The sequence below is a fragment of the Leptosomus discolor genome, chromosome 6 (assembly GCF_034619465.1).
Source record: "Leptosomus discolor isolate bLepDis1 chromosome 6, bLepDis1.hap2, whole genome shotgun sequence".
NCBI lineage: Eukaryota > Metazoa > Chordata > Aves > Leptosomiformes > Leptosomidae > Leptosomus > Leptosomus discolor.
The window spans coordinates 48,099,493-48,120,298 of NC_141396.1; the positions used below are offsets into that span (position 1 = coordinate 48,099,493).

The window sequence follows — 20,806 nt, forward strand, 5'->3', positions numbered from 1 at the left end:
TGTTTTTTCATAGAGTTGCGTTTGGAAAAGTTGCGTGTGTGTGTGTGTGTACACATGAGGCAGCTGCTCTGAAGCAGCAGGATTGTGCTTCTAAGAAGGTCTTAAAAGGCTCTGTGGAGATCAGAGGTGGCATTTTGAATCTGTGTGAGAGTAAGTCTTTCCTTGTGAACAAACCTGTTTACAAAGCCGTGCCTGGGTCTGTACTCATCAAAGTGTGATGCCACCTACAGTCTGGGCTCCTGCTTTCGGGATAGGTTTCCATGAATGCAAACAAGGTCTTGTTGATATTTTGGAGTCCTTGAGCATTATAGGGAGCTTACAGAAACATGCAAAGTTTTTGAGGACCTTCCAGGGCCCAGTCCTTTTGTGAAACCCAAGGGAATTGTTTCCCCAAGTGGATTGGTGGGACATCACACTGGCAGCAGCTCCACTGATACAGGATTTACTTTGTTACCAGGGCCTGATGTTACGAGGGACTTGGCAGGCAATTGACAATGCACACCAGAAAGCTGAAAAATCCTCAGCATAAAATCCTGAGGCAAGCGGTAGGCAGGGTGTCAAACTGACTGACTGAACCATAAAAAGAAGCGAGTAGGTGCCTGTTTCCAAACAGCATTGCTGTATAAATGGCAGCATGTGGGGGAGACGGTCGCTGGAAGGATAAACGGCTCCAAGGCGAAAAGTGTCAGACGGAAAGAAATAGATATATATTAAGAACAGGTAGAGGAAGGAGCTTCCTGCTCCTGGGGAGTTGCTGGGAAGGGTTAACACTCACAGGGGCGTCTGAGTCTGCCCGGTGAAGATGAGGAAGGCCACATCAGACTTGGAGAGGCCTTTCAGTGCTTCTGGGTTTGTTTTTTTTTTTTCTTTGCTGACAAAAGAGTGAAGGGTTTTTCAAAGGTATTAGGTAACAAGGCTCCAGACTGCACTTTTTCCGTGCACCAGAGGGTTCGTGTTACACAGTTACGGGAAGATAAGCCAGCACTTACATACCCTCTGTGTCTGCCTATCTCTTTACAAATGTTGTCATGGTCTTTGGTCTTGAAGTAGTTTTTAAAGTTTTAAAATTCATCTCAGGGCTTGGTGTTTTTTTTTTTTTTTTTTCTTTTTATATCACACAAAACTTGCTTTTATTCTGTTTCTTAAGAAATGGTTTATTGAAAAAGTGATGCAGTATTTTCCAGGCTGCTGTCCTGAGATGTATAAAATCCAAGGGAGATCTGTGAAATTTAAAACCAGAACACAGCCAGAAATCAGGGAAAAAAGCCTCCAAAACCCTGTTATTATTTCTTAGGTGTTTCAGAGCACGTTGAAAACACACTGAAAAAAGATTAAGGATTTCAAATCTCCTTGTCAAAGGAATTTCATCAGTTGCTGTCCTTAAGGATACTAGTTGCGGGGCCATTAAGTGTACTGGAGCCTATTCAAGTAACCTGTTTCTTCTCCTGGAAAGCATCCTGTAGATTTTAAAGGTCAGGGAATAAGGGCCCTGTCAGATCTTCTTTTCAAGTCATGTAGTGGTAAAGATGATATAAAAGGAACATCTACTTTAATGATGGCTCACTTTTCTGTGAGGCAATACTGCAGTTGTGTGTTAAAAGTATCTAAGTACTGGGCACAGCTTATATAAGTGATTATTTCCAGGCCACTTTCTACAACATGTATGAGCCAAATGGTGCATAGCATGTTGTTGAACGCTACCAGACTTGCTGTTATATAGATTATTTTCTTATTATTAATGTGAATGTTGGGATTAAGTTCTTATATCATACTGTTTTGTTTTGTTTTGTTTTGTTTTTTTCCAGACCAGGCAAAAACCAGTTTGCATGTAACATCACTAGATGATGCAGAATGTCTCCGATCTAAAGAGCTCCTTTCGACCCCGAACAGTCACACTTCTAATTCAAAGTCCACCCGCAACATCCCTCGAAGACATACAGTAGGTGGCCCTCGCAGTTCCAAAGAAATACTGGGAATGCAGACCTCGGAAATGGACAGGAAGAGGGAGGCTTTTCTTGAGCATCTGAAACAGAAATATCCCCACCATGCTACAGCAATAATGGGACACCAGGAAAGACTGAGAGATCAGGTATGAAAGGCAAATTCGTATCTTGCTTTTTTGTTAAACAGCCCTTATAACTCCTGCAAAATTGAGTGTTGCTCATTACAAAAGGTGAGATTTTTTTGATGTAGCCTCATTCAGTTGCTCCCTTGAAATTCTCAGAAACACTAATAAAAGTGAAACTTCAATATTACTATGGAATAGTTTGTTGAAACTGACATTTCTGAAGAGCTTTTCATTTTTTTTTTTTTAAAGTGTACATGGAGAAAGGGATGAAGGTGAGACTCTTGATCTTAGTGTATGGGTCTCCATCTACTTTTCACAGCTGAAGGGAAAGTATGGAACAGCTGTTAACTTTCAGTATTGGCACCACTGCATGGGAGAAAAGAAAATATCTGTAGAGCATGTCTGTATGCTTTAGCTGGCTCTGTTACCCTTTCATTTGCTTTCTTTTCTATTTTTGAGTCTTTTAATACAAACAGGATGGAATTATCCACAGGTATCTGCCTCCTCTGAGCTGTTTTGACATCCACATTGGTCTGTCAGCAGCTTACCTTAAGGTGGTTTTCTTCTCGCCTGCTTGCAGTTGCTTTTCAGCAGCGAAAAGTAGATGCAGGGTCAGAGGAGATGTGACACGCTGATGTATTTCTCTGAGCAGGTGGGGGCTGCCGTCACACCTTCTGAATTCAGGGAATGCCGTGCAAGGATCTCTTCACAGCCTAACTCTGGGCTCTGGTTTTGGGTGCAGCGATAGAGTTTAGTCTGTTCAGCTTTATGGACAATTCAATAATTCGTGTTTTCCAATGAACCAGCAGAATTTAGAGTTCAAGCTCAAAAATCTTGTGTCCGTTATTCTCAGTTTACCAAATGATTGACAGCAAACCTTTATAAAATATTTCTTCTAAGTGTTTTATAGGTATTTCAGCACTAACAGCAAATTAATTGTATGTAAGGAATAAAAACAAGTTAGAAAAATACTGTGCTATGTTATGGGAGTTCTTACTGGATTCCAACCCTCTTTTGAAGCCTTCCAATCCTTTGGAGATCAGACCGCTGTTACAGGTTTGGAAAAATTGTCTTTTGGTGACTCCCCCCTACAAGTTCTCTTTGAGAGGGTCTCTAGAGATCCCAGGTGCTATCACTGCCTCAGAACACAACTGCTTTAATTTGTATGTATCCAGCTAAAATTGCTGCAAGACTTCAGCTCTAATGAGGATGATCTATTCCTTGTTTTTAAACATCTTTCCTCCTTTCCTTTGAAAGTCTTGATTTTTTTTTTTTTCTTCCCACTTATCTCTTCCATGAACTTTAGTGACTGTGTGGAATGTGCTCGGTGGTGGATAAAGATAGCATACAAATTAAATAAAGGGGGTGGGAGACGGGGTGAAATCCAGAGATTAGATCTTTTGGAGTCATGTAAATATTTAGTTCCAGTGTTGCAGACGCTGCAAACCCAGTTTGAACAGCCTACAGCATTACACCCTACACATTTTGTAATTTGAGCTGTTTCTGAAGGCAATAAATTACAAAAGGAATTCAGTAACTGTTCACGATATTTGTTTAAAATGTGTCATCCTTATTAATTTATTGAGGGTAAAATTCATGCGAATGTCTCCTGCTTCTATTTTTTGATGATTAGACATATGTTGTATATAATGAGTTTTTAAATAATTTTGAAACAAAATAACTTTGAAATTACTATTAGAGCATCAAGCTGTCTTTCTTGGGAATGGGGAAGACTAAAGACTCCATCCATTCAGCATAACTTCAAAAAAAAAAAAACCAACCAAAACTGAACAGAAGCCACAAATAAATTATACCAGTTCATTGTAGGAAATGTGCTTAGTTGAAATGTAACGCAACAACAGTCTGGCTCATCAGATGCAGTAAGATTATTATGGTCATGGCATTACAGTTCAGAGGGTTTTTTTCTTGCCAGTTGTGTCTATGCATGCACACACATGTATCTCTGTATTTTGTGTATGTGTGTGTATATATGTATCTCTGTGTATAGATACACATAGGTATGTATACAGATACACTTAGCTATATGTGTGTGTATATATACATGTATGTATAACGCACACTTACTTAGCTGCTCCATGAATTAAGACCATAATATAACTTTGCTCCAGAGGGTACATATGTGTGTTTAGCATACACACTTCCTTTCCCCCCTCCCCCCCCTCCCCCTTATATATCTATGTGTGTAGCAGTGGTATAGAAGACAAACCATGTACACATGTAGTAGATATGTATATGTAACATACATATATCTCACATACAAAGTCTGTAAGATGTATGGGAAGACATGAATTAAACTGTCACGATTTATTTTGCAGGTTCCTTTCCTCCCTTCTTACTTCTTCAGCTGCTCCAGTATCTGGAAAGTGGCAACATTATCCATGGTGGGAATTCCCCCACTGTAGGAGATCTATCAAAGATAGTAGCTAATGCAACACCATTTTCTAATCCCTATGTCAAATGGTGCAGCTGGAACATAAAACATCCCAATATTTACAGTCAAGATATAGTCCCTTGGATATCATATAATTTGTCTTCCACGTTGCTCTAATCCCTGTCAGGTCCATAACCAACAAAAATGAGAAATGAGGCAGAAAATCAAGATTGGCAATTCTCTCTCTTTTTTTTTTTTTTTCTTCTCTTGTCCATTTTAACCATCGGTATCTGAGAATGGCAAATTGAGGGGTCAACCAGGAGTGGTTTGCAGAAAATAAATGTCAGGGGAAAAAAAATACTTGATATTGTTAGATCATACAGTATCACCTCCACCAGCAAGGTCAGCTCTGAATGTTGTCCATATATTCCACTACGTATTAAAGGTTTCCTCCAGGCTTCCTTTGTTCAGATAAATCCTTCCCTGGATGTACCTCCTGAGGACCCATTTCTGTTCTTGATTTACCTGCCACTAATCAGAAGTACAATCATGGCAAGGTAAAATGCCAGCAGGGCTTACTGATGGTTAACTAACATGGTGACCCGAAACCTCCCAGCTGTGCACACAGATCATCCCTCCTCCACCCTGCAGGTTTGTTGCCCTGTTTGTGGTATCTTATTCTGGAAAGGAAAGCTCACAGATACAGGGGCCATCTTTATTTGCAGAAGGGCCTTGAGATGCTGCTGCAAGGCAAATAACCTGCAGCTAAGCTGCTCTGCGTGGTAAACTGTGGTGTGAATTTGCAGCAGCTGGGAGGGTGAGGGCATGCCGTATCTTGTGCACCCCAAAACGCCCGCAGGGGAATGCAGCACCCCATGGCCGCAGATCTGCAACCCACAGCCTGGTGGCTCGCCCTCACGCTGCATGTTTTCCCCCTTGCAAGACAACCAACCCTGCAGCTAGGCACTGGAGCTCCCTCCACCTGGAAGCCTGGAAAGCTGAGGAACAAAACCTTTTTTATAGGTAATGCAAGTTTCTGCAGGAGCTTTGAATACGTTGCTTCTGCCAAGGCTGTCTCATCTACATTAATGAAAGCAAGGCGCTAACGTAATCCCCAGGAAAGCTAGAAAGAAAAAAGAGAAAGGAAGGAGGAGAACAGTCTTGGTCTTCTGAAGTTTGAGATGGTGTGAATCATCTGTTGCTGAGCTCATGGCAGGACATGGTCACTCACTTATGTGGGATTGACTGCAGTCAGCAGAGAAGGAAAGAGCCGGAACAAGAGTAAAAGCTGGGACAGCAGCTGCAAGGATGAAAAAGTTGGCAAATAAGAGGTTAAAATGCTCACCGGGCCATGGGAGGGGAGTGATCTCTGCTGTGAACCTGTTTTACAAGTCACCTCGCTAAAAAAACCTTTCTGAGGGGCAGAGAGCAAAAATGAGTGTGTAGAGGGTTTTTTTTTTCAGAGCCAGAACTTATGAGCTGGAAGATGTTTGCCACAGCTTTCTTTTGTTGTCATTTGACTAGGAAATACACTGGGAGGTGTGGAAGGGTCAGGAACAGCTCTAGTGTTTCTGCCAGTGCTCCGTAAAGAACAGATTTATTGGCAAACAAAATTAGATTTCCATCAATTTAAAAAAAAAACCCACACCTTCCTGTGCCTGTGCAAGGCTGAGTGCCTAGAAAATGGTGGTTGAGGGCTTTTTTGTTATGTTCAGTTAGGTCTGAACATGACAGGTAACTCTGGCATTTGGGCAGGTGTGGTTAAGGTTACCATGGAGATCCATGATGTCATGCTTGATAGAGCATGTCAAGACAGCTAATCTAACATGTAGATGTTCAAAAAGTCCCATAGGCCAGAACTAAGCTTTATGCAAATAACAAAGTTACGCTGCAAAAGGGTGAAAGAAAATACGGCTAAGATATGGCGTGCGTTTTACCTGGCAGCCTGAAAGGATTATTACAGGCTTCATTGTAAATTAAAACTTTCGGAACTAAAGGAAGAGGATTTCAGACCGTCTCTGGCCTCACCTGTGGAATCTCACTTTTCGGTAAATAAGACTCTTTCTCTCTCTGCCCTCTCTGTAAAAAAATGCTTTTGAAATCATGGAGTTTGTTTCACCACGTTGTTCCTCTTGGCAGCAGGGCTGAGTCAATAAAGCAAGTTTTCTGGCATGGCATGTTCCCTTTTCTCTTTCGAAAATGGGTTCTTTATAGAATGAACTGAGGATTCGGAATTATTTGAAAGGCATTGTAATGTATGATGTTGATTATATGAATCATGCTGCAAAAATGTCCTAGGTAGTGTTTTGGAGAAGAAACTAAGAATGGAGACACTGTATTTATTTGTAGATTATTGCCAGATGTCTTTCCTTATAACTGTTAAAATAGAACCCTGAAATTACAACAGCATTTATTCCAGGATTTGAGATCTGTAAAAATACTGAAGCTTTTTTTTTTCTTAATGGATCATAGTATGAGTTGGTTAAACTGACTTTGGTATGTGCTTTGATATCATAAGGTAACGCTGGGGCATTTCTTAGAAGATTTTTTTCTTGGCTGAAAGTACGTTAGCAAAGGGTAAACACGTTTGGAGGTAAAAGTCCAGCAGTAGAAAGGCTATTGGGACTTTTGGGCTTTAGGTGTAAATAAAAAGGGATATTTTCAGTCCCTCTGGAGAGAGAATAAAATCCCTGGGTTCTTAGTTGCAACTACTTTTGATCTTGCATCGGTCAGGACAGATAAAGGAAACATCAGTATGTAAGGGATAGCCCCCCCCCCCCCCCCCCCCCCCCCCCGGCACTGCTCTGATGTGGTAACGGGAAGTCAGTTTAGGGCTACAAAGTTTAGCTGGTTCAAATTGCGCAGTATGAAAAGGGTTAGATCTAGGTGGGAAAGGGTGGGGGCTTGCGGTAGTTAATGTCCGAGCTTGAACATGTGAAAAGAGAAAAATCTTAGATTCTGCCTAAAGACACCTGAGAAATGTAAACTTGAAACTTCAGTTCAATGTAAGTCCTCAGTAGGATTTAGGGAATGAGGAGGCTGCACATTATCTAATTCCAGGTGAAAAAATAGGGTATAAAGGTTTTCTGTTGTTCTGCATTGCTTGATCAGACAAAGTTAAATAAACTTTTTTTGGAACATGTATTGATTGTTAAAGTGAATGGATTGAAAGGAATACAAAGTGAAGAAATCACTAACTAAGGTTTTTTTCATCACAGCTCTTTTGCTTTTACTCCTGGTTTTATCTTGAAACTAAGCCAGTAATGGGAATATTTTAGAATTAATTTCAATTTAACCTTTCTCCCAAAGTTTGAGTGTTAATTGTTTAGTGCTAGAAATGTACAAATGACAACGTGTCAAATGAACTAGCATGTTTTGCATTCATTATGCTGTTGCTGGTTGATGCCGTGGAATTGCGTAGGGAGAAATTGATTTAGTCTTAATGTTGTGTGAATACTTTTCTGGTCTGTACGTTTGATTTTAAAATGTACACAGTGTCTGTGAAGAATGTCATTTTAATCTGGATATATGTTCCTGGAGATTTTTCTAGTTGAGAAAATCCATTTTGTTGAATTACCACTTTGTTCACATACTGCTGTATATAATGTGTCATCAAAAAATGCTTATTTTTATCTGAGAGGTCAGTGTCATACAGATAGAACTCGCAGTTGTGTCAGCATAGGCCATAGGTATTTGTTCAGTGAAAAAAATGTTTCAGAAGTTGTTTCAGGAGATTTCTGTGAGTCCCTGCCTTCCTTCTGCCGGTGGGTACTACCTCCCTGCCCAAATCAATGGCAATGCCCCCTCCTCCCTGGATGGTCTTTGTAAGCCCAAGAAGGGGGGAACCCTCCGCAGCATCCACACGAGTCCCCTGTCTCATGACAATTTACTGTGTTCCAGTGCCTCTGTACATTAAGGGCAACTGCTCTTATTTTACATTGTTAGAAGCACCTAAGAAAAGCTATGAAAATGAACACAGGAAACATGATTACAAGCTTAAATCTCTGCTGGATTCCAAGCCCTTAGCTTTTTTTTTATGGAGGGACATGAGATGACATGTCCATTTGTTTGGAGTTGAAACATGCTCTTTAGCCCCCAGATAATGCTGTGATTGCGAGGTATTTATAAATAGCTTGATAGATAAATGGACAAAGAGCTAGTTCATTAGCAAAGTAAAGTGGATTTACTTTGTATTCACTGTAAGTGAAAATGTTAAGGAAGAATATTCCTAGTAGAATATCTCAATGGAAAGTCTTTCAATTCTACTCTTTAGTTTAAAAAAGTAAGGCAACATATTAAGGTACATATTAAACTACTAACCCTAAGATATCTGTGGGAGTAAGTGGAGTTTAACTAGAGTGGTAAACAAAAGTTTCTTCATTTATATGTATCAGTTAAAAGTAATAAAAAAAAGCTGTCCTTTTGAAAAAGCAAACAAAACAAAGCTGCAAAAAGGCTACTAAAGCAATTCCTTTTCTTTTTCCTTCCCTCCCCCCATGCAAACCACACACCAGTGCAGTTACTTTGCCCCAACAGGATTAGTAACTTTTCTCCTGTGGCAACGCCTCTGCATTTTAAATAGCACGTATTGTTTGTAACTCAGAAGTCCCAGGTAGCTGTTCATGCTTTCCTTTGTTCATACGAATTTTGTACATGTATTTTTCTAATCTAATTTTATGACAAAGAAAATATGGTTAGAATCTTTTGTACTCAGCTGACTGAATAAATGCCCGTGGTAATTTTGTTTTGGTACTCATGGTTAGATCCAATAAAGAATCTAGGACTTTGGTATCCCTTAAAGCACAGTTCGGGCAGCGGCATTCAAGAGAGTTGCCCGTGGAAACCTCTTCCAGTTACTGTAGACACCTGAGATTCCTTAGGTTTCAGAAACTTAAGCTTTTCCAGCCAAAAATATCCTGAGGCAATTATAGATGTGTTTTCGCACATACTCAGTCTAGGCCTGGTTCTTTCTGGGTTGCCTCTGTAGATGACTACCGAAACCTGCACTGAAGCAGTTGGCAGGGCCTCATTTGATGGGTGTGTTCAGTGCAGGACTAACTTCTTCAGTGGTGGTGAAGAGGAGAGCCCACGTCCTGCGCAGTGGCCTGGAAGTGACCGCTCCTGTGGCAGAGGCACCTCCTACCTCCTCTGAACCTGTGCCTGGTGTGCTCTTTCCTCTGGGGATGCTTGGAGGTGCTTGGGATAGCCAAACCCTACATTTTCCCTTTTGAAGTCAAGCCTCTGGACAATGATGTGTTACAGCGTTCAGTCTCCATAGCCTTGTGGTTGGTCCCTCAGGTCAACTGCTGGATGAGCCTCATCACAGGACTGCAGGATTGAGCTCCTCTCTTCACAATCTCCCTGGCCATGAGAACGTTGCACTCCTTTCTTCTTGGTAGCAAAGTTTCAGGAGTCAGTGGTGGAGAGAGCCCTGGCCCTGTGTTGCTTTAGCCAGGTTATCCCGATCGTCTGTCCAGAGATAGAACGTCTTTCAGCTTAGGCAACCAGAAAGCTGAATCTTCCCCTCCTTCTTTACATGTTCTGCAGAAGTAGATTGGTGCAAGAAGGGTGCTTTGCCACTGCTTCTTCTTCCAACTCTACTTTTAAACCCAAGCACCTCAGGTTGTTGTGCTTCATGCCCAGCTCAGAGGTGAACTGCATGGGAGACATCCTCAGAGCACCATTCTAGATGGGGCTTGTCATTGACTCCAAAGTTTATTTCAAGTGCCTTATTCACTTTAAGAGCACAGGAAGTTTGTGACAGAGGTGAAAATGAATCCCTGATCTACAGACACCTTGGCCATGCTGGTTTTGAGCAGGCGTTCTCTCTTGTCCGTAGTTCCGGAGGTGTGTTACAAAAGATGTGAAGATTGCTTGTTTGGCAGATGAGGAGCATCACAGACAGGCAGAGGTCTTGGGTGAGGGCAACAGGTTGTGCTGGTGGTAGAGCTGAGGTTATAGCGTAGCTTCCCTGGTCATTGGTGAGGGGTTCCTTCTGTAGCCTGTGATTAGCCTTAATATTTATGAATATTTGCTGTGTCTCAAGTTTATTTCCCTGCAAATGGTTGTGAATGTGCTTGAGTTGTTCTGTTTTCGGCTGAAAGTGCTGATAGCTTCCCACTGGGAACATTTTTGTGTTCTTTGCACACTGTCACTTGGGAGGGGAGCACATATTTATGTCAGTCATTAGCAAAGTAAATGCAGCTCTGGACCATTGCTGCTGTATTGCAGCATTTTTCAGTTGATTTTCTAGCAAAGACAGATTGCAGTAAAGTCACCTGATTAACTGGCTTGGTTTGACTATAATCCCTGGGATTTAAATCTCTTTTCTGTGCTCAAATAAGACAAGCAAATCACTTATGAACATATATTCCAATTTCCTTTCTCTTCAAATGAGTTCAATACACCAGGAGAAACAGTGCTAATGTTAAAGTTGCAGGAAACACCTGTGATTCTTGATGGCAGCTGCTGAGATGTGTGTTTTTAATGTTCACCCAATCATGTGATTGTGACAGTTTGGTAAATTCATAATCTGGTGGTATTAAGCTTTGCATCTTGACACATCAAGCTAAGGCAGGGACTTTTGGTAGATTGAGATTGTTTTGAAGGGTCCTTTTTTGGTTTTGTGGGGTTTTTGTCATTAATTAGTACCTTTTGTACTGCTGCATTTTGTGTGGTCTCTTGTGTTGCGGACTGTAGTGGTTCCATTCATTCAGTAGGAGATTGCTGCCTTAGTAAACACTTGAGTGTTGCGTGGTCATTTGTTTAAGTTTAGAAAATGTTTTCACTGGCTGATTAATATGGTGCTATAAGTGCACTTCACTTTAAAAAAAAAACACCTAAAAATGAAATTAGTTGTTAAAGAAAGGGATAGAGAAGTTATTCTCTTAGGTTATGTCTGAAATCCAGAAAGACCAATAGTATGTTTTTCACCATGGCTTCTCCATGGACTCTTAAGAAGGTTCTAACAACCTCTTAGGAGCTGGATGTTGGATAATTGGCCATGCGCATCATGTGTGTCCTGATCTTTAGTAGTTACAGAATATTTTGTCTACATCTTGAGATTTATTTTATCTTCCAAACTGATGTTCTTGTTGGTTGTAAGACTTGATCTTCTTGATATTTGCAGGAATGTCCAGTTCTGTTTGGATTGCTAAATTCTTGACTACATTAATGTCTCATGACTGTAAATTCCAGATCTCAACTAAATTTTAAGGATATTTCAGCCTCTGAGGGTTTACATTTTTTACACGTACATTTAGCAGACTGTCTCTGTGCTTTTGCATTGATTTTGCTCAAAATAGAAAAAAACTATTGTAATTCAATTTCAATCAAACCTAAGTATTTTTTCAGTCTGGAGCGAGACGTCTGTCTTCCAAGGAAGGAGGAAGACAGCAAGAGGAAGTAATAAACAGTGGAAAAGTAGAGTTAAAACGTTTTTTGTGTTTGAAGAGTTGAGTCTGATTTTAAATTTTACATGATATATTCACTTCCAGATATACTTACTGCCAGATGAATAAGCAGAGGCTTTTCCAATTTACACCTATTTTGTGGGTGTGTGGGTGTCTAAAGTCTGGAAACAGACCTGCTGTTGATGTCTATGTATGAGCTTTGGGCTTTCTTCTGCTGTGCTTTGAAAGCGTAATTTTAGCTGCATTTATTAATTTGTAACCCTGTTTTTAGTAACACAAAATACCATACATCAGACTGTTGTAATTAGTAATAAATTACTCAGAGGAACAAATATTTGACTTTGATTAGAATAAGTGAGAAGAAATGTCACTTATTTCCCATTGGCTGAATAGTTGTATGACATTGGTTGGTCGATTTAAGTAACAGCAAATGGAATTATTATTTAGCATAATGTAAAAAAAAATAATTTAAAAATGTACATGTTAACATAAAGACTTTCCTTAAAAATGCATACCTGAGAAGCTAGGACATTTATAAAATATCCTATAGATCTTAAAAACCTATTTTATTTCCTATTTTTTTTACAGAGAAATGATAATTTAAGTAAATTGATCTTGTGATCTAGGCTATATTTTTCCCTAGAAGTCTTTAAAAAAACCCAAACACTCCAAAACTTCACAGATGTTGTGTGCTAATTTCACTCTTTCATTATGCGTATCATGCATTCATTTTTTAAACAGCTATTTTGTATTAAAATTGCTTAATAGCTTTGTGTTAAAAAACCCAACATTATGTCAACATCTACTACCGAGGGCTATGGGAGAACCTTGATACTCCTCTGTTCTTAGACTGGAATCACCTTGGTATCACAGGTACCGTGATCTGTCAGTAACTGCTGGCAGTGTTTTTGTTGAGGATCGCTATTGTTTCACTTGGTTTTCAGCTGCTAATCCAAGCTGCCATCTTCTTGGCTAATACTAAATCCAGTGCTGGGGGTACAGGCAGGATGGTGCCTTCTGCCAGACCTGACATGCTTGTGCGTGGGCGAGCGGGGCCGAGAAGGGTTTCTGTGCTACACACCCCGGGGACTCTCTGTTTTACCACAGGCAATTAGTATGGTGTCTGTCGCGGGAGAATTTAAATGAAAACATGTGATAGAAACAGCATCAAAAGCTTTCTGGAAATCGGTGGAGAACTTCTCCTTCCGAACATTGCAAAAGGGTGGGGTGGGATGGAGAAAGGAGGCGCAGATCACAAAATGTTTTTCTTGGCTGTCATGGTGCTGGTGTTGATGTCAATAAAAATGTTCCTGCTGACCGGAGTACAGTTGGCTCAAACCCCTAGCAGGTTGTTTGACCGACATGCTCTTCCTCTGATATCAGATGCAAGCATTTAATTCCTGGCTCATGTGTACTTCCCTTCTGTTCTATTTTTACCACGTGTTTGCTGTGCCGGAGGTAGTGGCAGGCTTGTCCGGCGCGGGCAGGCCTGGCAGGCACCTGCTGCTGCTGCTGCTCCCTGGCACGCTGGGCTCTCGCAGCTCCCTTGCACCCGGCAGCTGACGGGCACCAGTGCAAGGGCAGGGCTCCTGGCCACGCTTTCCTAATCTGGCCCTGAACAACTGCGTTAATCCTGTACCGAGCCTGGGACCCTGCTGCGAGTAGGAGTCAGGTTTCTTCCCGAGGCCAATGAATAGCTTTCAGTAATGCGGGACCATTGCGGAGGTTGGGTATGATACTTGGTTGTTGCTGAGCTTCATTCCACAAGAGATTTCCCCATAGCATTAACTATTTGTATTACTTTGATTGCACTGTTTGCGTACGTCTTTTTACTGTGCATGTTTTACCATCTTTCTTCGTTGCTGAATCATGACTTCCTTGGTCTTGGGTATTAATCCTGTCACAAAAGGGTAGTTCTAGCCCATGTGCATATGTGTATTTGTTCAATCCCCACCCGTATGCAAGCATGCAGCCATGAGAAACCAGTACTTTTTATATATGAGTCATTCATACACCCGGATATGTAACAAAATTTCACATCAGATGAGACTGCTGCATATGCACACCTATAGAAAATCTGCACTGGGAGGAAGAGGGACTTGTGCTGCTCCTGGTTCTGTTGCTCCATGCTGGCAGCAGTCTGCTGTCAAGGGCATGGATTTTGAGGAGGAGGTAACCACTCGTGCTCCTGTGGCACAACCAAGAAGAAAAAGGAGCTTCTTGGCTCTTTGCTGCTCCTCTGGTGCCTCTTCTACAAGCCAGGTACATCTCTGATGAAGAGCCAAGGCTTTCCTCTGTGGGGTTTGTGTAAGAGTTAAGGAAGCTTTTAGATAGGTCATTTTTTTTTCGAAAGACTGCTCCCTGTAAGAAGGAATGTCCGTAAGTGTTCATTATTATCCTATTGTCTATATGTGTTTCTGGGTTAATTTTGAAAGGCACAAAAACCTTTAGGTTACTACAGTAGTTACCAGACATTTTTGAGAGGGAAACAATTTACAGAAGAAAGGCTTCCCTTGAACCACATTAAAATTCAATTTGTTTTCATCTCATGGTTTTAAAATTTGTCATATGCTGTCCAAAACCCAAGGTGCTTTCTTCTCTAATTATAGAGAGTGTTTGTATGTAAGGTTTAATCTATTTACCCAAAGTCTTCCAGGACTCTGGAGTAACTGTTACTTTGTGGGCCTCTTCTGAATTGAAGGGTTAGAAAACAGTAAACTTCTGCTCCAAAGATACTTGGACAGTGAAGATAAGTGAGCTACTTTTTTCTTCCCCATGCCTTCTTTTGCTTCTGCTGTAAAATTTTGGGTTTGAGACATCTTTTTTCTTCATGCTGTGATAGCAGGTATTGCTTTGTTTTAAAGAAACTGTGAACTCACAAGTTCAGGCTTGTTTCTGCATGACTTAAAACTTTCGCAGAGACATTATTTTGCCAAGAATAGTTCCACTTACTTATAATATGTTAGACAGATTTCTTTGTGACTTTCTTATGTAGGCAAAGCCAGCTTGGAATTTGGGGAAACTTTTAATAGTTTATAAAAGGAGAACTGAGGAGATAATAATAAAAAAAGTTCACCAGTACTCAAACAGGTGTTTGTGAGATGCTTCTCATGTTGGATTGTTGTTTTTTTTAAATATACTTTTGAGGATTTCTCACAATACCTATTAGTGATGTATTATTAGAGAGAGAAGGGGTTGGGCTTTTTGTGATATATCACAGCTATGTGATTTTAGTTGTAGAAACAGGCAAATAATTCTGAATTGATACCAAAAAGATTTGCAGTTTAAGGTGATCACTCTCTGTGATCTGTTTGTCCTAAGAAGATGTATAACCTTTTAGATTAGATTTACTTGCTATGTAGCATTTTAAACACACCAGACTAAAACTAATGAGGGGTAAAACCTACAGATGTATTGAGTTGCCTGGCAAAACAAGGGCAGCTTAGATAACCATTCAGTAGCTTGTTGTGGTAAGATAAACATGGAATTCTAGGTATTTTCTACAATAAAAGAACTTATGTGTTCTTTTGATCTGTGGTTTCTGCTGCCTCTTGTCAGACTTCACTGGATACTGCCGAAATATCTATGCTTTTGTCATTGTCTCTTTTTTTTTTTTTTTTTTTTTTTTAATTTTAGGATCACACTGTTAGATTTTGAGGGTAGAATAGCTTTTCTGACTTCTAACTTCCTCTGGAAAAAGCAGTCAGACGAGAGTTATCAAGCCTTTCAAGTGAGGTTTGTCTAGCCACTGCTGCTTTGTTTTTGGCTTATCTTCCCTGTGGTTTGAAAACTTTCTTGAATGTCTGGGTTCTGTGATCTTTCAGAGGTCTTTTAAAACACAGTCATCATTTCAAAATGTTCACTCTGCCTTCAAATAGTTTCAGTGGAGACAAGGGTGATGATCTGGTTTTACTTACCTCAATATATGGGAAGGACCTATATTTGGAAACATAAGCTTGCATACTGTTTGACTGCTCATTTAACTAAAACAGCCAGCCTGAATTCATACTGATATCTCTGCCAATCCACAAAATCACCTGCTTTGTTCACCCAAATTCAGCAAAGTAGCCGAGTCTGGCGGCATCTTGTTGCAATAGGCAGATTTAAGTTATTTTATCTGAAATCTTAGAGTTATGTGGGGAAGAAAAGCCTTGAGTAGCCATGGAAAACATTTCATCTTGAGTTGGTTCTAGGTCTGCTGGGTGTTGTACTTAAGAGCAGAACCATTAAAATCCTTTTGAAAACTAGTGACTGGCACAGACTTCAGGGTTAACAGTATATTGTGATATGATATTTGTGATATCATCAAACACATAGTTTGTCTTTTACATGACTAGGCTGCCTTGGTTCACAAATAAAGGAAGAATTTCCAATATTCTTGTTAATAACAGACAGATAAGCAGTCACAACCATAGCTCTGCTATTTGATCATTTGAGAGCTCAGGCACCAAGAAGCGTTGCAAAGAACAAATCTACCCAGCCCCACAGTCCATGTGATATCTCTTATCTCTCCTGTCACTTTGTTCTGATCTAAGAGGAGGATCAACCAGTTGTTTCTCATCTAAGACCCTGCTTCAGACACACATTAGGCATGATGCTCAAATATCCCCCATGGAAGTGAAGTTCGTTGTCAGCAGTGTTGTAAAGGCACTGATTTTCCCCACTGCCTTTCCTAAAAGTTCCATGTAAATATTTGACAAGGCAGATGGTGTGTAATAACCATGTTCTTCCTATTGGAATGTCTCATTAAATAGGAATATACAAACATCAAACTGACTTCACCACCCCAAGTGGGTGTTTGGGTTAACTGCTGTTCATTGTAGATGATTTCAAAAGCATCTGATTAAGTTGTTAACACAAGTGCTGTTTTTCAGCAGTACTTTTTGACTAGTAATGTGGTTGCAATTTGCTTCTGTGGGTCCAAAGTGCACTGATCAAAAGAAAAGTAATGCTGAGATCTGGAGACATTGTGGGAGTTGTACTTCTTTTCCTCAGCCTACTCCAAAAAGACAAAATCAAAACAAGTTAATAATTCCTCACACTGGAAAATTTCTTAAATAAATACTATACTACAAGCTCTGTTTGACTTGAAGGACAGCTGCTATACCTTCACTTAAAAGAGCAGGAGGTATTCCTTCTTATCAGTAGAGCTATTTCTTTCCTTCCAGATTGTGATGGACAGAAAGGATAAGGGGTAAGATCATAGGCCATGTAACAGGGGCTTTTCCCTCTTTTTCGTAATTAACAGTCTGTTAGTCCACAAGACAAAACCTGTATTTGTTTCTCTGACACATGGCTGTGCTGCTTCACATGAAAGCTGTGCAGTCTTAATCTAAGCAGTTTAATGTAATTTTAATTAATCCAACCGTTAAGAATAAGCTCATTGTTTAAAGATTTGCAGATACTGTTTCACAGGCCAAGAAACTTCTCGGAGTTTTGTTGTTTTGTTCAACCACAGTATTAGATAAAAGAAAGCAAACCATGATGCAGTTTGTTTGGCTTTTTATTTCTTTTGCAGAGTATTTGTTTGTCTTCCCTCCTGCATTACAGGCTGCCACAAATCGTTTCTAGAGTACAGTGACCTTTACAGAAAGACTACTAGTAGCAAGTGCTTAGGGATCACTGTCTTGATAGCTGGAGAGAGAAGATTATTTATCCAGGAAATTATCTAAAGAATGAAATATCAAAAAGATACAGATTCCTCCCAGCCTCAACCCCTTGTAGAGGAGCCAGAGGTGTAATAGCCTCCAGCATGGCTGGACCATTGGAACAGGTCATCTGTTTGAGTCCTGGGAATACCTGGTCAGTGATACCAGCATAGTTTCTACTCTTCCTCCTGGAAAACTGAAATCAAGAATGTGATTTACCTGCAGACACAGGCAGGAGAAGGCCATCATCTGGATGTTTCCCAAAGGAGGTTTTGAGGAGAATGATCAGGGGGCCTCAAGACTTGCTGCCCCTTGGGACTATGAGAGAGAAGTAGGTGACATTTAACATTTGAAGAAATCCGTGAATTGCTCCAAAGGTCAGTGATAAAGTACTCTCATCCTGGTTTGCCAACTTAGTTTAACACAACATTGTTGTCTTCAGTTGCTGAAACTTATTTTATATTTTTTGTAAATTTGTGGTGAAATATGAGTTCATTTGGGAGGAGAAAAATATAGCTAGAAGTTAAAATTTTCCGTATAAAAGAATGTTATACGTGGTCACTTCTTGACATGGTTGTGGTGAATATGTTAAAAGGCAATTTTTATAGAAATGTAGCTTGTTACTGGGATCTGGGCTTTGGTCAAGAAATTCACTCTGCTTAGGCTGCCAAACAATTGCATTACAATCTTTTGTCGTAGGAGTTTGACATATTGTCCTGTCAGGTACACAGTATCTTGTTACAAAATCAGTGTATCCCAACACCAGAGAGTGTATTTTAATAATTTTAATATGAGGTTATCTTTTGTTTCCTGAATACTTCATCATTAAAGTACACAAAACAGGTTGGCAAGGAATTTTTTAAACATATGAAGAGACACAAGTGTTAGAATGATGATTTTACAAAGAAAATTACCACTAAAACAGGACTAGAAGATAAAGCCAGAGGTAAACTGTCAGACCAAAGTAACACCTTTGGAAACATGCACACATGTTTGTGCACGGACAAGCATATGCTCTGCACACAGTCCCTGTGCAGCTGAATCTGCTGTTGGTAGTGTAGCAGCTATACGGCTGCCTGCAGTGTCACTTTCTGGTGGTAAAGAGCAGAGACAATGATTATGAGCATGGTGTAAATACATGGTGTATCTAAGATAAATGTTCAGTAAACTGCAATACTACATGGATCAAACTTCTCACACGTAAGAGCTTAAAAGGAGATATGGAACTGGTATTGAGAGAACTAGCAGTGGCATTACAAACCTGCATGACCAAATCATTTTGTAAACTTCTGCTTTATCTTTTGAAAAATGTAATGGAAAATGAATTAACTGCATTTGATCAAGTGTGTGATCATGAGTCATAGCAAAGTCTAAGTTGGAAAGGACCTCTGGACACCATCTGAACTGCTGTAGAAAGCAGGGACTTAGGTTATCCGTGGCCCCATCAAGCTGAGTCTTGAATATTCCCAGTGAAGGAGATTCCATTACTTCTCTGTTCAATGTATTGCAGTTTTTTATTGTTGTCATGGTAAAGCTTTTTTTTTTTTTCTTATAGCCAGACAGAATTTCCAAGAACAGGGTAAGCTGTGCCCTGGAAAGATGTAGGTCTGGAAGGGATTTAAGGATCTTTTGAACTGCAAGTTCAGAAGAGTTCCTAGTGTTATGCTATAGTGTAAGGAGAAGGAGTTATTTTCCAGGAAGACAGTACTTAAGACTTAAGAGTAGTCTTATCTCTGGATGTGCACTGTGACAAGAGTGTGTGCTATAGTTTCAGGCTCAATGTTGTTGAAGGGATGTTGAACCATCGGAGTGTTGCAGACGTAAGTCACCTGAAATGGTCTGAGATGTGGTGAAACTATTTCTCTCTGAGAACCATGAATTTTTTAATCCATTTACACTATCAAAATAGAGAGCCTCCTTGATTAAGAAGTGTAAGTCTCTTGAAGCAGGAGAAAATATACTGGTTTTAGATTGGCTTTTTAGAACAGCAATGAAAATCCTAACACAAACTGGAGGTTGTAACTGGAGAGTTGGGCAGATTCAAATCAGGAGTAATGTACGTTTTTTGCAGTAGAAATGATTCATTATTCTGACAAATTATCAAGGGAAGCAAGAGGTTCTTCATCTCTCTAAATCTTCTGACTATGACAGGTTGCTTTTCTAGCTGATATGCTCTAGTCAAACAAAAGTTACTGATGAATAGGGCTAACTGGCAGAGATTTATTGGATCCTCCTTGGCCTCGGTTATGCAACTAAGGCTCTTGGCTATTCGTGCAATTTTAATGTTTCAAGGACTGTTCATAAGGAACTGAGTTGGACCCAGCTGCTTTTGAATATAGCACTGTAACAAGAATGAGCTATTTCAGAAATAAAAAATTGCTTAAAAAAAAGATTATAGAAATTTAGGTTACTTGAATATTTAAGCTACAAATAGGAGTTGTAAGAGAAATATTACATTAAAAAGGATGAAGGTGAATAGAATTAGGGTAGAGTTAGGGTAAATGGAATTTGCCATTTATAATTAGAAGAATAATACATATTTTCTTATTATCCCAGTCAGGGTACCAATATAAATAAGCACAAGAAAGGCCTCAAAAACTTCGCAGACTTAAGATGCCCTTAATTCAGAGGAATTTTCTACTTTTACTGAAACTTTTAATTTCTTCTCAGCTATTCCTTGGGAAAAGTCTTGCTTACATCAATAAGAGTTTTGGCAATATTAGAGATCTCGGAATTGATCCATGCTGAAATTGTTACTTCGTAAGGTACTACCAAAGTCCCCCGTCGCTTCATGTATTGTAGCTTGCAAATAATGGATCTGGTTACAGTGAATTTCTCTGAATGTGAACAAAACTACAATACATCTTGAAGCAATCATGAAATAACCCATGCTGAGTTATTATGGGGCATGGTGTGATAAGGAAGAGACAAAAAATGCCCTTCACTGAAGCAATGTTCAACAATGCATGGATGTGTACCAGAAAATGGGACATTGCACCACATTGACGGTTATTTGCTGGCACAGCAGAATGAGAAATAGGAGTCTGTCTGGAGGAGGAAGGTGACCGAAATCAGAATGAGTTTTCCAAGGGAGAATGAGAACAAAGTGACGTAGTCTGAGAATGAGGAACTTCTGTTAGGGCTTGGGCCAGAAACAAAAAGGGGCAAATGCTATGTTTGCTAAAGTAATACAGGAAATCTCTAAGCAGAAAATAATTCTTGATACACTCTTATAATCTATAGAAGTAGGTAAAAACAGGAAGGGAAGCAATATATTGCATGTGTA

General features: G+C 39.9%; 1 protein-coding gene across 7 annotated transcripts in view; it reads left to right on the forward strand.

Moving 5' to 3' along the window:
* The window catches only part of KIAA1217 (KIAA1217 ortholog), a 346,280-nt gene that overhangs the window by 166,850 nt on the left and 158,624 nt on the right, over positions 1-20,806 (forward strand). For 5 of the 7 annotated variants that reach the window (XM_086467178.1, XM_086467180.1, XM_086467174.1 and 2 more), the window contains exon 2: positions 1,806-2,089. In XM_086467178.1, the coding sequence (XP_086323304.1) occupies positions 1,806-2,089 (284 nt within the window). Of the gene's footprint in view, positions 1-1,805; positions 2,090-4,433; positions 4,596-20,806 lie in introns of those variants that run through there. The other 2 variants (XM_086467177.1, XM_086467181.1) reach the window with 2 other exon arrangements.